This window comes from Zonotrichia albicollis, chromosome Z (genome assembly GCF_047830755.1).
Source record: "Zonotrichia albicollis isolate bZonAlb1 chromosome Z, bZonAlb1.hap1, whole genome shotgun sequence".
Classification (NCBI taxonomy): domain Eukaryota; kingdom Metazoa; phylum Chordata; class Aves; order Passeriformes; family Passerellidae; genus Zonotrichia; species Zonotrichia albicollis.
This window is the reverse complement of record NC_133860.1, coordinates 78,268,858-78,286,155: the sequence shown is the minus strand read 5'-3', so window position 1 is coordinate 78,286,155 and position 17,298 is coordinate 78,268,858. Positions and strand designations below refer to the sequence as shown.

At 39.8% G+C, this 17,298-nt stretch overlaps 1 protein-coding gene across 3 annotated transcripts in view; it reads right to left on the bottom strand.

Moving 5' to 3' along the window:
• Positions 1 to 1,815: 1,815 nt before the first annotated feature.
• FSD1L (fibronectin type III and SPRY domain containing 1 like) overlaps positions 1,816 to 17,298 on the bottom strand; it is a 37,213-nt gene continuing 21,730 nt past the window's right edge. The window contains exons 5-14 of one of the 3 annotated variants that reach the window (XM_005491353.4): positions 16,399 to 16,421; positions 13,325 to 13,446; positions 11,589 to 11,798; positions 11,167 to 11,265; positions 9,679 to 9,805; positions 8,025 to 8,057; positions 4,741 to 4,838; positions 4,055 to 4,306; positions 3,625 to 3,713; positions 1,816 to 2,208 (exon numbers count right to left, since the gene is read on the bottom strand). In XM_005491353.4, coding sequence (XP_005491410.1) covers positions 2,089 to 2,208; positions 3,625 to 3,713; positions 4,055 to 4,306; positions 4,741 to 4,838; positions 8,025 to 8,057; positions 9,679 to 9,805; positions 11,167 to 11,265; positions 11,589 to 11,798; positions 13,325 to 13,446; positions 16,399 to 16,421 — 1,173 coding nt within the window. In that variant the 3' untranslated portion in view covers positions 1,816 to 2,088. The remainder of the gene's footprint in view (positions 2,209 to 3,624; positions 3,714 to 4,054; positions 4,307 to 4,740; positions 4,839 to 8,024; positions 8,058 to 9,678; positions 9,806 to 11,166; positions 11,266 to 11,588; positions 11,799 to 13,324; positions 13,447 to 16,398; positions 16,422 to 17,298) is intronic. The other 2 variants (XM_005491355.4, XM_005491356.4) reach the window with 2 other exon arrangements.

Below are 17,298 nucleotides of genomic sequence, written 5' to 3'. Positions count from 1 at the left end.
CATCTGTGCAAACTATTATATAACAAATCCATCCTTTTAAGGGTAAAATGTCACATGTTAAGGTTCACCTAGGACATGAGTTAAACCAAAACTTGCAAGTCACAAGTCACAGTATGAAACACTCCCAAGCTTTCCTCTAACTAACTGTTAAAAGAGAAATTTACATTTTTACATCGGTGGATATCAAATTCACCTTGCAGGCTATACTACAACTTGCTAAAAAGAGGAAAAAAAAACAAACAAAAAAAACAACTGCATATTTTGAATGCTCTTGTGGAGGGCTGGATAATACTCATGGTTCTCACAACACATTAGCTGTTTGTAAACATCCCCTTTCTTTCCACAGAGGGAAATTTGAAGGGGAACTGCAGCTGAACACCCATGATGATCACGACAAGTGGATGAATGGCGATGAGGAGGTGCCAGTCTGTCCTGGTGCCTGGGCACCATATCCCCGGACTAGAGCTGGCTGCAAAACTGAGTTTGTAGCAATTTATCCCCAAGAACTCCTAGTCAGGTGTCCATTGCAGTAAAATGGAAAGAGAAAAGGTTTTACACAGAGTACTTGCATAACAATAACACCTGCAGATAATGTGTGAAGCAGATTCAAACACTGTTGACCAAGAACCACGTCACTTCTGAGTATCTTTGTCCCAAAGCCCAAGCAACAGAACACGCAGAAGAAGGTACAGTTAAACTGGGAGAACTAGTTTGTACTTTCCTCTGCAAAAAGAGATTACAAGTTCACAATGCAAATAATTAAGAAATGCTCAAGTTCCCGATACAAAATAAACATTTAGGGCTCAGCCAACCTGTCAACTTCATGGTTCCTCAAGAAAAATAACACTTTCCAGAACAGGTAATTACATTTCCTTGCTAATTTTCAACTTTTTCACTGAACATCATAGCCAGTTTATTAGAAGGTGTCTCAAGGAATTTCTCCTTCTCTTGAGAAATTGTGATGGACAGAAAGGAGCCATTGGTAATACTGAGGTTTAACACGATTAGATGTTTATGGTTCTGTGGGTTAAAGGATATACAAAGGAAAATATATTGGCCCAGCAGCAAATGAGCCAAATCAATATGGACCATGAATTTATAGCAGTTTTCAGGTGATACCAGAAAACAATCTTCAGTTAGGAAACACCTGATTCACGAGTGTACCTGAAAACTATTTATAGGCTCCTCGGCTTGATTAGAGGGAAGAAAGCAGATTGAAAAAGCCTGTAATAACCTAGTAATTCCCACTGACAAGCTGGTATTTTCCACGAAGAATATAACATGATTTTTTTTTCTTTTTTTAGCTCTCCCATTACTATGACTCATTTGACTACTGTTTTACTAGGCTTGCAAACAGGGGTCAAGGCAATGGAACATCTATATGTAATTTTCTAATGTAATTAGAATGCAATTAATGCAATGGTGACAAACAGGAGCCAATATCAATACACATGGTTTTAAAAAGGAGTTACTCATGGAAAATAGGAGGATTTTCTACCACTAGGGGAAATATTCACAGCCTGCTCTTACTGTTTCTTCATACCAGGCCTAGACATTCTTATAATATCCTTCTGAAACCATGCTGCTGTGGTATTTTGCCAGGATAGGCCAGCAAATCAGTCTGTTTTCAAAATGCATCTCAGAAATCACAAATTTTAATGGCAAGCCTAGCATTAATTATTATTTAATTATGTAATTATTAAATACACAGTTAAGTAATTTCCATTAGGAGAGCTAAAAAATTGCATTTGCTATATTCTTCATAGAAGAATAGCATTTATAACAAAATTAATATTCAAGTCTGTAACAAAATGCTTGAATACAGTATTAGAAAAGTCCATAGTAACAGCTTTTAGCTTTTTTTTTTTTTTTTTAAATAGGCAACAGTTCAGCTTTCTGACATTTTTCTGGATTCCCTGCACTGGTTCCTAATACTTTCGCCCCAAAACCTTTGCACTATCAGTACCTGGGCCCTAAACAGCAGAAGGTAGCAAACCCAGTAAAATCCAATGCTCACAAGCTTCCGTGAGTAGTAGCTACACAGAGAAACAAAAACATTCAGCAGCAGAAGTTTTAAACAAGACATTACTAGGCAACATTATTTAGGCTGCTTGTTGAACCACCCAATCCATTTTCACTCTTCTGAAGAGTTTTCACAGCACTTGGCACCTGCAATCCAGTCATCACTGTGAGGCCACCACACCAGATCTGGGGGAGAAAAGGAGAAAAATCTGCATTATGAACCAAATACATCCCTCTCCTCCCATACCATAATTAACTACCACAAACACAGCTGTGTGTCCTCTGTCACAGCTCTCTGTAAAATATTACAATCACAGACGTGCTGATTTTTAAGTCCATAAATCTAAGATGCTTCACATACTATGATTCATAACTAAGTTTATAACAAAGACCTAGCACTCAAATCACTTGCTCCTAACTAGAAAAATTCTTTGAAGGCAAATGTTGCCAGCAGCAAGTAAAGTGACAATGAAAAGCAACTCTCACTATGCTCCAGTGCCTCAAAGCAGTACTTATTTTTGTCAAATCATGCTATAATTATGTCAGCATAAACATATTACAAAAAAAAAATTAAGAAGCTTCAGGGGCACAGGTGTCAGCAACTACTATTCTGCACATGAAAGAATGCTGTATTTTCATTATTAAAAATAAGTTTGAGAGCTGCAATTAAGCAGTTTGTCATTTTCACTTGTCCTGTTCTGTCAGTAAGGCTGCTGTCACCCTGTGAGGCGCTGGCTGTGTGAGGTGCAGAGGGACGGCCCGAATTTTGGCAAGCAACAGTTTCCCCAGATGACTTGGGAACTGAATTTACATGAGTCAGCCTTTGCTATGCTAGGGAATGGCTGACACGTGTATCCCCTGTAGTTCTGAAGCTGCTCTTTTCCCCCTTATGCTGAAAAGGATCAGCAAGGCAAATAAACAGCCATGAAAAAATCTAGACCTGTTAAAATCCCAGGCCTACACACACCCTGCTCCCAAAGCATGATGCACTTGATAGTACCTTACAACACAGGTAAAAGGCCTCCCAAATTAGCTTAACTAATTACTTAAATAAAATGAAAGGAAAACTAATAGTAACTAATCGTTCCCCTGTGGGTTTTGGGCAAGATTTGAGCCTTCAACACTGCAAAAAGTTGTTGCCAATTATCTTGGAGTGACAAGAAAAGGTTATGCAGGGCACTGAACTGACTGGCAAGAAAATCCCACTGAGCTTTTAAGGATGTGGAAGGTGGAGACGTTTTTTCCCACTGGAAAGCATCGGGAGCTGTTCTGTCCCATGACACCTGCTCTGGTGGCTCAGAGCATCCTGGGCTCCATCAGTTCAGATCAGTTATTGCAGTGGGCTCCTCAGCCACAGCAATGTGCTGTTAATTTCATACACACAAATTTAATGACTTCTGTTTACACAGCTGAGACATCCAGGTGCAGAGTCCTGCTGGGGTGCCACTGTAAGCACCACACAAAATCCAAAAGAGAACAGTTAAACACTTTTAAAAATTACTAGTCAGCCAAACCAAGTGCATGCAGTTTCCTTCTTTAAAAAAAACACACAAGTAAAACTGAATTCAGTGCTAGAAATGGCAAGATTTTATAGATACTGACCATGAAGCCTGGTAGCAATGGTTGGGTAAACTTTGTTCTGAAGGTGTGTAACAATGCCTTTGAGCTTGCATTATAAAATGAAAGCTGACCTAAAAGAGAGAGAGAAAGAAAGACAGAGAACAAGTTGAAATTCAGCTTAAACACAGATAAAGATGCAGTTGCTGTCTAACTTGTACAAAAAAATTGATTCTTTTCGAGGACATGCTAAGTGCAGTCCTCAAGAGTGAAAATTCACTATTTTCTCTGAATTTCAGTAGCTCTGTCATACAGATGAACTCTGTCATTTGGAATGACAAGCACTTAGGGTCTGTGTTGTCACGAAAGACTGGATCCATCTGGAAGTAATGCACTTCCTCAGCCTTGGACTGCTCCAGCTCAACAGAAATAGTAACTAACTCTTTTCTACTAAATCTCCTAAGGAGAAATTTACCTCCATCGAAGTCACAGTATATTCCTATTCTGTCTGGGACAGGTATATCAAGAGTCTTTGCTTTGTTGTTATGCTTGGCTGAGAAGGTGGTTTGCAGCCAGTTGTTGATATGGATGCACCAGCTGGAATTAGTCTTTCCCAGCTGGTCAAACTTCCCCGGGTTTCTGTACGTTACTCCCACGCTGTAGGATTTGCAGTCCTTCTGGGCTCTCACTTCCCAGTAATGCTGTCCACTTTCAACAGCAGTGTCTCCTAACAACAGAAATACATTTAATTACAGCTGAGAGTAGTTAATTACAACTGAGTGTACCTTACTAAGGTGTGCTGCCTTCCTAATAGGTAGCAGTGATGTCTTCTCTATTTTAAGGCAAAGAAATCTGAACTATAAGAAAAAAGAAAATTGTACAATAGAATATAAACATAAAACAGAATAATAAGAGCGTATTTAGCTACACTCATTACAACGAGATACATTTAACACCAATTCATGTTTAAAAGCAGTGAATGCCAGTCACCAAGAACTTTGTAATCCAAAGCAGAGCTGAAAACACAAAATTCTGGTGTTACATGGACAAACTGCTCCAGGCAGGGCAATGCTGAGTACACAGCCTTGAACAACCACAAACTTTCCCTCTAATTCCTGCCTGATCTGCCCTTTCCTAACGGAGCAAACGAGTTCAGCTCACCCAGCACAGTGTAGGATTCACCAGCAAAGCGATCCCGGCTGCCCCTCGACAAGGCCCTTGGGCTGTTAGTGGATCTCTTGGGAGACGCTGTGTTGCTTCTGAAGGAGAGATCAACCACTCAAAACCTGGGCACGGCCACAGAAGTGCACACTCAGGTGTCCCTGAGCCCATCAGGTGCAAGAGACACACACACAAACACTCTAGAAAGGACAAATTAGTTGATGCCTCTAACAGCATGCATGCACAACAGCAGAGAGGGAAGAGGTGACAGAAGAAAACATACAAAATGTTGTAAAAAAACAGGTTCAGAGGCAGCTGAGAATGGAAACAGAGCAGGGGGGGAAAGCAGATGTGTGGCACATAGTTTGAATGAAACACTTTAGGATGGAGAATATTCTAATGAGCAATCAGTTGTATAAAAGAATAATTTTAACCGAATGAGGTTTTAAAACTTTTTTTAACCTTGGTTAGGCCCTCAGAAATAATTACCAATAATTTAACCATTAAACTGAGTGAGGGCTATTTGCAATATTTCTCAGTAGACAGCGAATCACATCTGCTTACTACTTTAAAGGGAATCATAGCAAATAATTCTAACTTCTCAGATATAGCTGTACAGTTTTTTACTGTTTAATTTCATTGATAAAAACCCTAAGAAAGTACAAAGTCAGTCTCTGAAATACACTTGAGAAGTAATTTTTAATTTCTCATCCTCTGGAGTCTATCACACATTAGCCTTGGAAGAAATATCACCTACAGAAGAGTTTTCTCTCCAGCTGCTCCTTCAGCTACTATTTGCTAAAGCTACTTGCTATTTTTATGTCCATTAATGCAGTGAAGTTCAGCTTGTTTTCTTTCCAATTCATTCCCTATTCTCAAAAACCATTCCAGAAAGGTTTGGGACACGTCCCTTTTTCCTAATACCACCATGAAAATAAAGTCACATAAGAATCAAAAGCTAAGTGATACTACGCTGCCAAATGTATGTATGCTAAAATCTAGTTCATGACCATTTTTTAATTCCATTTACAGAAGCCTACACAAAAACTAGTGATGAAAAAGCTGTTTACTCAAGCCTCACTATTCAGCATGTAACAGAAGACAACTCTGCTTCCAATGTGCTCACAAGAGACACACAAAGGGGTTAAGTGTACATTGCACAGGTGCACCACATCAAGCGTTTTTGGATTTTGTAAATATGGGGGATGCTGCAGTTTACTTACCAAAGGAAAAAGTTAGCAAGTGATAGCATGAAAAAAAAATAGCAAAGCCAAGAATTAAAGCATAATTTCAGAGGGAGGCACTCTGCAGATTCCAACCTGCTTCATGTGCATCAGACATCATCCACTCACATTCCCAACAAATGCTGCTGAAAATTTTCTATTAGACCCAGTACAAATGGGCTATGCAGAAAGCAATGTAGCAACGTGGCCATTTAAAGAATCACAATAAGAAAAATGGAGGCACTTTGCTCGAATTTTCACAAGGTTAAGAAAGCATTAAAAGCTTCTTGGTATCATTTACTTTGCTCAAGTCTGTAAATGGCCACTGCATGTGCTTTGTCCTCTCACAATTTAATAGCCTTTATCAGTTCAGAAAATTACAGTGACCATTTGACATAGAAGCTGCAAAAAAACAGTTGCTCAGGCTTTTTTTCCTCCACAGTGCTTACATCTCCCTTCCAATGGAAGGCAGCAAATTTCATAGCAGGAATTCAGTTTTGTGCCTGTTTTCCAGTAGAGCACAGTCCTTATTAGCCAGTAACTGACACATTTCTTCCAATATTCAGTGGCCAGATATTCTTGTGTCATGGCTTAGGATTGTTGCCTACAGCACTGCAATTAGTCCCCATTTCCTTATCCATTTCAGAATATACTGCACACAACATGTATTCTCTTCTGGAGAAGAAAGGTCAAGGAAAGAGATCAGAAATCATTGAGAGGCTTTTTTCTGGTCTAATAAATGAAAGATAATTAAGAATTTTGTTGTGATTGTGTATTTCCAACTCTTCAAAACAGCACATTTTTCGTTTAAAATAACTACACTACAGTTTTTTCCCCACCTCCATGGAGCCAGCTCCCATGGAGGCAGCTCCAAATTTCCCTTCTAACGCAGACATCCCACAGATGTTTTCAGGTGGGAATAAAAGCCTCCTACAAGAACAAAGCTCATCTAAATCCCCTGCTAGAAAAGCTCAGTCTGAGATGCAAAATTGAACATGTGACCATGTCCTTCCAGCAAAGCAGAGCCAAACTAGGGAAGTTCTCTACTGATAGCTACAAAGACAGAGCAAGGTGTCAAATTCCCTGAGCTGAGCAGATAGAAGCATCTCCAAGACATTTTTTAAATTTAGTTTAGCACAAATTGCCATAATTTGTGTAGTAGAACAATTGAAATGGCATGGCTTCAGGAGCTTATTTTGCTTTTTGCATAAGCTTTTCTTTACTTCTGATTTCAAAACAGAGATTGATCCACCTGATAGATGAATAACAGGGGACTAAAATGTGTAAGAAATTAGGATCCTGGGCACTTCTTTTAGTCCCACGACTTCTAAACCAGCAAAAGAGAGCAAGATATCAAAAATGGGAAAAGCAATTTCTTAAAAAGGTGTTTTACTAAAAAAAAAAAAAAGAAAAGATGTGACACCAAAAAAAAACACAACTGTATGAAGAATAGAAGAATATTTTACCTAACTTTACATCTCAAAAAGAAAAAAAAAGGCCTTCTCATTCAAACACTTGGTTCTGCAATGGGAATGACCATGAAGCTTTTAACATATGCTTCATTCTCTTCAAACATGTAAAAGCAATTACTTCTTACCTTCTGGTGTCTGGTAACAGCTACAGCACAATTTCAGAAGCAAAGAGGTTTTTGAAGTTCAAAAATAAGTACAAAAAAATTTTTTAAAGTTCTCAGAAAGGAGACCTTTATCATATTTGTAACAAATTTGCCAAAGGGTTAAGGAAGCATCAATATGTCTGTAAGTAAGAGGGATCTTTGGATCAACGTTTGAACACAGGATGCCCTTCCAGCCATTGCAAATCAAGTTTCATACACATTAGAATGAATCCTTCCAGAAAGACTCTCTTCCAGTCACTGGAGAATAGGTCATCTCTATGAATCCAAATTAAACTGCAAAATAACTTCTACATGCACATCACATGCACTCTATCACTGTTACTGATAAAGGCTATTAGATTTGTTTCTCATGACATCAAGCAAAGGGAAGTAGCACAGATTCCCAACTAGGCGCTAGATCCTAGGGATAAGAGGTATATTATCACCTTCTATTGCTCTTCAGCAGAGGATTCTGGCCACTGTCGACAGAAATAAGTAGTCATTAAAGAACTGTTCTATGACTAGAGTAAATTATCCCCAGTTTTAAAAATGCTAATAGAAGTTATTCTGTCACGCTTCTGGCAATATATGCCAGTGGAGAATGTATTTGTTCATAAATTATCTCCAACTCTCTGACTATGGAAAGTCAATAATCCATGGCTGAGGGAGAAGCCATTTGTGTGAACCCAATCCCACAGAGTATCCCCAAAGCCCAAGAGGTGAGGCACAGACTGGGAGTGGGGCTTGGGCTCTGCACAGATCCAGCCGAACACCAGGCTCCCAGCCCTCCAGGTGAGGGAAATCCACACAGCAGGACAGGCGGGGGGAAAGCCACTGAAGAGTGTGGAAAGCAGAAGGTGACAACAACAGTGCCCAGTGCCGTCATGGACAGCCATACTCAGCCTGCAGTCCCAACACAGTGACCAGGAGCCCAAGGCAAATGACTTCTCCTGTCCTTTTGGCAGCTGTGTCCAGGTCTGGGCTCCTCAAATTTACACCCTGACACAGCAGAGCAAGTCTGTGGAGAGCCAACACCACAGTTAAGGTCTGGGGCACAGAAAGACAATGGGGTTTGTTCTGCCTGAGGAAGACAAGAACCAAATGCTGTCTTTAATGAGGTAACAGGAAGGGGAGCAGAGAAGATCAAGCCAGGCTGTCCTCCCAGGGATCACACTGGTGGCTGAGAAGCACCTGGGAGTCACTGCACCACAGGGGATTCCAGTCAGGTACCAGGATATTCCTCCCCTCCCATAAAAGTGGCCTGAAACAGAGGGCTAGCAAGTTAACACATTCCTTATCCACACATTCTTCATCCCTGGAAATATTCAAGGCTCAGCCACAGTAGACAGAGTTAAACATTCTTCCAACAGTGTTTATCCAATGACTCAGAACAGCAGACATCTAACAAACCTACCAAGAGCTCTGCTGAAGTTAAGTGCTTTTCCTGGACGAAATCAGTATGTTTAGAGCTGCCACATCCACAATAGTTATGTTTCATTATCCATTAGCTTTTGCTGTCTGTTTTGTTTCATTGCTACTTTTCCCCCTCCAATGAGGGTTTGAGACAAACACAGACATCACCTGTATATAGTACCAGTTTTACTTAACCTCTTCTTTCTCAAAAAGGCAAGGCAGTCAGCTCTTACCTTACTTTTTTATAGTAGAAATGCTGTCTATTGACCAGAATTGAGCTGCAACACTAGTAAACACAGAATTACATCAGCTGCCTGTTCACATTTACCTTATCTACTGCCCTGGCCTTATCTGACAAGGTTTAGGTAGCAGGAGAAGCCATAGAGGAGGTGGGTAGCCAAGGTCAGTCCACCACAACTACACCTTAGCTCAGTACACTGAATGATACCCTAACAAATGCATTTTTTAAATAAAGAAATATTATTTAACAATTATGACACAAATCTAGCCTCTGCATCAGTGTGGCAGAGGAAGGGAAATGAAAAAAATTAAAATTTCTTGCAAAGAAACACTTCTGAATGAAAATTCCCTTCATGTCCCACTGTCCCCAAGTGCTTTAATTCATTCCTGTCCTCTTCCTTTAACTGCAAGACGATATGCCAGACACTTACAAAACAGAATTCTTACCTGTTTTTATTTTCCTTCCCTTTTATTTTTTCTTGGCCTTTGCCTCCAGTAGGATCCCATTCAACGTAGGTGTCTTCAACTTTCAAGTTCAGATGAGATGAAGTACTGTCCAAACTGAACACAAATGCTGGTCAAGACAAAACAGAAAACAGTGAAATGGTATAATGGTTATTCAGAGAAAATGATAGAAGCAGTAGTAAAAATGTTTTATTGAGCATAGCGAGCAGAGTTTTATTGAGCATAATGGAAACAGCAGCTTTTCACTGAAAGGCTGCTTTCACTACTTTTTTTGATTCCAGCTGACACATGGAATCAAAAAAAGTAATACAGGCTCAATTACCTAAATATATTCACAGACTGTTCTATAAACATCCTGATATCATCAGATATTACAGACTGACCCTGAAAGAACATATATCTGAGATTTTTAACAGTTTAGAGCTCAAAAATGCACAAGTGTAAACAACAGTCAGGTTAAGCATATGGACAAGGAAATTGATTTTCTCTGGGTTGATTATTAAAGAAAGTGAACTAAATGTTCACCCAGGAATAATGAAAATAATATGGGAAGCATGGTAACTGCCCAGACAATCAAAACCAGAATTAGTTTTCTGGTACTGGACTAGGGAATTATGTGGCTATTAAACAGATACTATGTCTCTGACAATGACTGTTGCTTAAGAGTATTAAAATTATTATAAAAAAGTTACCAGAATGCCCATCAGCTCATTCAAACTGTATACAGCTTTTTCCTATGAAATAACATTCAAAAGGAAGAGAATTTATACTTATATAAATTATATAGTTGATATAAGTCATTTTGCCCTTTATACCAGACCGGGATGTAAATGAAACCTCAGGATCACTCTCTCACCTTAATAGCTAAGATTTGTGTCCTGTCACAAAACATCCCTTCCAAGAAATTTCTCTTTCAGTTTATTTACAGAATGTTAGGAAGCCAATCTAACAATTCTCACATCAACTAACATCACAACTGCACACCTTAGGCAATTGGAAGCTGCCAGCTTTTTAAATATTGACAGTGAAGAGAAACTGCAGCTACCAAGTCAAGAAAACCCTTTCCAGCAATTTCTAGTTACAGAATGCTGTCTGCCACTAATAACAGGATAATCACACCAACTGTTTAGATGCCCGAAGAGTCACCCACAATATTCATCCTTCTTCTTGCTGTATGTTGGCATGATGCAGTAGCACATGGGACTGTCACTCCACAGTTCAAGGCAACCAAGGCCAAGCTTTTGGAGAAAGTGATATTAACTGCCCCATTTTTTTCAGGGTCTGGATGCCAAAAGGGCAGCTCTGTGCCAATAAGCTTCTTAATCCTTTACAGTTGTTACTCTTTCCACTTAGGAAGTGTTTCAGCAGGACTCATGCAGAAGCAGACTGAACATAACAAGTTCATATATGAAGGCAGGGAAGTGCAGGATTTTCACCACAGATAAGGGTCAGGGGTTTTTTAAACTTTACCTTTGGTTTCCAGAGTCACGGGGTCGGAGTATTCACCTGCCACAGCTTTGTTGCAAGCTTGTACTCTAAGATTCATGTATTTTGTATCAAATCTCAGACCTACAAAGCAAATGTTTACAAATTTGAATTTGTGTTCATTACTGATGACTCCTACAAGACTGAGATCCATCCCCATGTAGCTGCTTTTCATTTATCTCAATCTGCAAAAAACATGCTTGAATACCAGTGTGAACTTCGTTTAACACACAACTTTTGATAAAACCTCAAAGTCAAAATAAAAGAACTGTTATTGTACAAAGCACCCATGACTGATGTGCTATAATGGCAGCTTCATTACATGCAGAAAAATGGGCATTCTGCAAAACTTCCAAGCATAAAGAGTTATATCAACATTCTTGGGTTTCAAGCATAAAAACCTTTACCTGATAATGTGTACTGAGTAGCTTTAATGTAGTCAACCAGCTCCCAGCGCTGTTCCCCTTTCAGTCGAGGGAGCCCATCAAAGTTGGTTTTCCTATACTCCAGCACAAAATGATCAATTCTGCTGTCCTCCTCAGGCATCCTCCACGATATTGTTATGCAGTTGTCAGCAACCAGACACGCTGCTACATCTATCTCTGGAGCTTTAGGGACTGCAGAAACACAAGCACACAGGTCAGTTTGAAAAGGCTAGAGTGGAGTGGACTTAAAAATATGAATCTACAGGAACAACACCAAGAAGCAAACTTCTGTTCCTATGTCTGTGGAAGGTAAATTCAGCTGCACCCCTCACACAGCATCACTTATAATTATTTTCATCACTACAGACACTAATATTTTGCACTAGTTTCTCTTCAGTTACCCAGTTTTCCTTTCTTTTCACCCCTTTGCCTTGAAAGGAGGGGGGAAACAGTTCCTAAGTTCCACTAAAGACTGAAGTTTTGTTTACAGGCAACAAAATTCTACTTACATGAAATCAAAGAGCACTTAAGTCTATGGAAGAAAAGTTTTGAAAAAGAAGGCATTTAGATAGTATTTGTAGAGTCTAAAGTACATGCAAGGAAGACTTTTGCTGCAGGAAATGAAAAATAAGTTTTACTGTTTTCAGTTGGAGCTTTTGGTGTCTGAGTAATTTGGAAGCACAGCACTACAGCAGAAAAGGCAAGATTGATATCCTGACAGTGAATTTTCCTGTTAACAAATCAGAGGCCCATTTCAAATTCCTATATATTTAACAAGGAAAAATGTATAAGAGTCACACTAAATAATACTTTTACCGAGATGCAAAACTTTGCTCACACTTGCTGTTAGATCTTTGCACTGTGAAATGCAGGGCAGTGATTGACACCCAGAGTCCAAGACTAGAAGGTGAATTTCTGCCTGCACACTGCCAGATGACAACTAGGAGTAACAGTGGTCATTTACCACACCTGCTACCACATACTGTATCTGCAACACATGGGGCAGAAATGAAAACTGATGCTGCCAAGTCCTTAACAGATTTGGATTCGTGACCTAGAGACGAAACAACTTTACATCCCTGCCAGCAGTGCTCTTGTCAATATATTCTCAGTAACAGCCAAGGGCAAAGTGTTTTAGATTGGAAAGCAATAGGATTAAAAAGGCATGAAAGATACACGCTGGTCTAATGCACCCAAGTTTACTATCAAACAGGAACAGATGGATTAATACACAATTTGTAATATGGAAGTATCACTGAATAGTGGACTGTCCCTCACCTGTATTGCAGACTATGTCACCACTCTAGCAAGCAATGTGTAAGTTTACGGTTTCACACATAACACTCCTGCACATGAGCAGGACTTTGGAGTGTCATTCAGGATCAAGCTGTCATGGACAGTCTTAAGAAACCTCAGCTAACTTCACAGAGTACAGAGGAACTGACAACTCATGAAAAAACATGGTCCAGAAGACTCACTTCTGAGACCAATACTGTTTTCCAAAATGGTGTCTTGTGTAGAAATCAACACAATAAAACTAGAAAACTCTCATCCTCAAGGTATCCAATTTAACATACAATGAGTAAGCATGAGTTTAGATACTATGAAAAAATTGCTTATTAGAGTGCGAGAGGTGTAATTTTCTTTTGTTTGGTTGGTTTAAATATAGCAAGTTGTTCACGTAGCAACAAATTAAACTCACTGAATATGGTTTTTACCTGGCAAAAACTTCACAGCTTGGAGCATCCTCTTCTCCAGGGCAAAGTCCACCATCATATGAGTCATACTGTCACTGACTTTCGGTTTCAGAGAGAGGCGGAATGCTGAAGCCACTGTGACACTGAAGCCAAGAAAGCAGCATTAGCAAAATGTATTTCCTATTGTCAAGTCCCATATCCCATTTTCCCAAACAGCAATCAGACAATCTGTACCACTGACGTCAAACCACCGATCAAAGGTTAGAACATTTTTCTAACACATAATTGTTTACCATTTAGCACACTCAAAATAGAAAGTTTTGCTAATGTGACTGTCTCAGAATAATGATGTGAGCTACCAGCTGTTCCATATTACTAAGCAAATAAATACTAAGGAGATGACTGGAGATGAGTTTAAAACTCTTAACTAGTGACAAAAAAACCTGGATAAGAAACAAAAAAAACCTCACATCACTTGACCTAGATTCAGCAAGTACGAAAAGTCTGAAGTAGTGCAAACTCAGGATCATGTTTGTGCATTTCTAAACAGAAATTAACAAGATGACTATGCTGATATTATATCTATCTATTACCTTATCAGGGGATTAAGAGATTTTTCAAGCTGTGAATTAGAACATGCAAGCACCAGACCAGTTTTACAAGATACACGAAACACTGAAGGACCTTAATTCAACAAAGGAAATGCAGGGTCCTGCAGCTGGGCAGGAATAACCCCAAGCACCAGCACAAACAGCTCTGCAGAGAAGGACCTGCAGCTCCTGGGGGACAAAGAGCAGTCCCTGAGCCAGCAGAGTGCCCTGGGGACAAGGAGGCCAAGGGGATCCTGGAGTGCCCTTGGGAGGGCATTGCCAGCAGGTCAGGGAGGGATCCTGCCCCTCTGCCCAGCCCTGGAGGCACCTCTGGAGGGCCGTGTCCAGCTCTGGATCCTCAGGGCAGGAGGGACACCGAGCTCCTGGAGAGGGCCAGCCAAGGCTGTGGGGGCGAGGAAGGGCCTGGAGCATCTCCCTCACCAGGAAAGGCTGGGGGAGCTGGGGCTGCTCAGCGTGGAGAGGAGCCCCAGCTGAGAGGGGCCTCAGCCCTGGGTGTCCCTTTCTGCAGGGTGGGGCAGAGCAGGGTCCAGGCTCTGCTCTGTAGGGACAATGGGACAAGAGGAATGGGCAGGGACTGATCCCAGGAACTTTCAGCTGGACATGAGGCAGAACTCCTTCCCGTGCAGTGACTGAGCCCTGAGAGGCTGTGGAGTTTCTCTTCACTGGAGATATTCCAGGACCTGGACACAATCCTGTGCCACATGCTCTGGGATCACCCTGCTGGGGCAGGGAGGTGGGATCAGATCAACCACCATGGCCCTTCCAACCTGACCCATCCTGGGATTCTGTGAAGCACAGCTCCCATTTCCACTCCTGAAATCGTAGCTGAATACTATTATGAAGGCTCCCAAGACATTTTTGTACTCCAACTACACTACCAAAAAATCCCAATAAAAAACAAGGCTCTCATGTAATTTTCTAACTCTGAAGGTACCAGGCTATGAAGCAGATTTTAAGTAACACTGATTCAGACAGCACAGAGATCCCAATTCCTCCTTTAAAAAAAAGATTCTCAAATACAAAGTAATATATACACCACAAAAGTCAACTGCCAAGACCCGAATGCACTTTACACCCACTGATGTGTGGTGCCTTTAGAACACCTAATACATACTCCTTCCTGCACTCTACCACTATGTAAGAGAGATTGCATGCTAACCACAGATACATCAAAGAACACTGAAAACCAAAAAATATCTGGTAGTGTGGAAGGAAGAGGAAATGTGAAGTTGGATATTAAAGCTATATGCAAGTAAGGAGTGATGAGCTTTGCAATTTTGGGGTATGAGACAGTTGTGAGACTGAACTGAACATCATGAAAGACAATTCAATTGATTTCCCAAGACAAAGCTCATGCTCTGAAATTCAGCACGGGCTGCCTAGCACATCAGTGCTCAGCCAGATGGGTAGAGAAAATCTCTCCTTAAGGAAGAATAATCCTCTTATTAGCAGCAAGAGAACACCAGGGAACAGTGGGCTTCAGACAACTTTTCACTTTCTGCTCAGACACCAGTCTTGGATAGAGAACCACAAAGGATTTGGTGATAATTTCAAATTTCAGGATAATTTCAGGAAACCACAAGAGGATACTTATTACTGACAAAAAGTACTAAACATCACTGACACATCCACTCTCCCTCTGATCTGTTAAGGATACCAAATCTTTACCTCTGGAAAAGCAAAGATTAAATTAAACTCTAACAATTACTCATTTTACACAGAAGTTCAGAGAATGTAGTAAATCAGAGCCTTCACTGAAAACCCTGAACATTGAAAGCTAACCTATTTGGTCCAAAAAAGCAACAACATCCTGTCAGCTGCTTCTCAAAATATTATGTACATCATAGAAGCTTTTCTGAACCAAAAGGTCATACTCTTGGAATAGAATTAACATTCTTCCAAGTGAAGAAAATGGCCTTAGTATTGATTTTGATACAGCCAAATTTTGCTTTTTAAACAATTGTTCAAAGAGAAGCTACCAGAAATAATTTCATGGTACTAGTGTAACCAGAAGTATTTAAACAGCTACAAGACTTTTTACATTTTGAAGAAAAATTAGCTAGCAAAAGTCTTTAAGTACTTGAAAAACAAAAAAAACCCAACAAGATTCTCTCACAACTAAAAGGGTCAGAGTCAGCTTGAAACATTGTTAAATTTCAGCCATGAGGTATTAATAATAAGCTTATTAACAATAATAATTAATGATATACATATATATTCAAAGACAATAATTGCAGCAGCAGCTGATGCAGAGCTCCACTTCCCTGCATCAGAAATATCTTTTTATTTAAAGTTATGGAAAGCCAAGAAAAACCATACTACATGAGCAGCACAGAAGTTTTTAGCTCCCTCTAAGAAGTTGTGATAACTAACACTTAGAGTCAATGAATTTGATTAAAGCTGACTATGGCCCTTTTACAGTAAATGCATTTTCAAGGATAAGATTAATTCAAAGACACAAAAGTGATAGATTTTGTACTGTACCTATCTTTGATCTGTCTGGAAGCCTTGACGCATGTCAGGGAGAAGAGAGAAAAAGTAGTTAGTATTTCCATGCAAGTATCAATGGCAGTAACATGCAAGAAGGCCAGGAACAATCTCTGCTGCATTGCTCAGATTTGAAGCTCAAAATGAGTTTAACATTTTCCTCAAAATGAACTGCCCCATGAAGCATGTTAATAGCATGGGTTAGCACAGCAACACTGTAACATCTGGTAGGGAAAAAAACTGATTTCCAGAACCACACCAAACCAACTCCAAATTACTCAACTTTCTGAGTGTGACTTTGTGTTCTCAGATTTCTCTTAATCAGAGTTACTATCCATGGCTTTTTAAAAGAGCTACAGAACGAAGCCATTAACATTTAACTGCCATGCTATTTTCTGTGAAACTAAGTGCTTATTTGTGACATTAACCATGCCTTACTTGCTGAACTACAGACCCTGGATGGATGCCCTGAGCAATAAGAAAAAAACAAGTTATTCTACCTTTTGTTCCAAAAGTTTGAAATTGTTGTTGCAAAGGTATAATAAAACTCTCTGCATGTCAGCATTCAAAATAACAGCAATTAGCTCTTCTCAAATAATAGCATTGAAGCAGATGCAGAAATGATGACATTTAAAAGACAAATATCAATTGCTATGTTGAAAGGCAAAAATTCTCTCTCCTTCACCAAAATGAATTGCAAACTTAAGAAAAAAGTTATTGCTGAAGGAGTGAGGGCTTGTTGTGTCTGTTGAAGTCTTACTTCAACACTGCTCCTTGATCCAGTTGCTCACTCAGCTGAATTATTTTCCCTTTCAAAGAGACAAGAATCATCAGGCAGCTTCCCAGTTTGAAGTAAAAAGTGGAGAACTTCCCAATTTTTCACTAAATACAAATCAC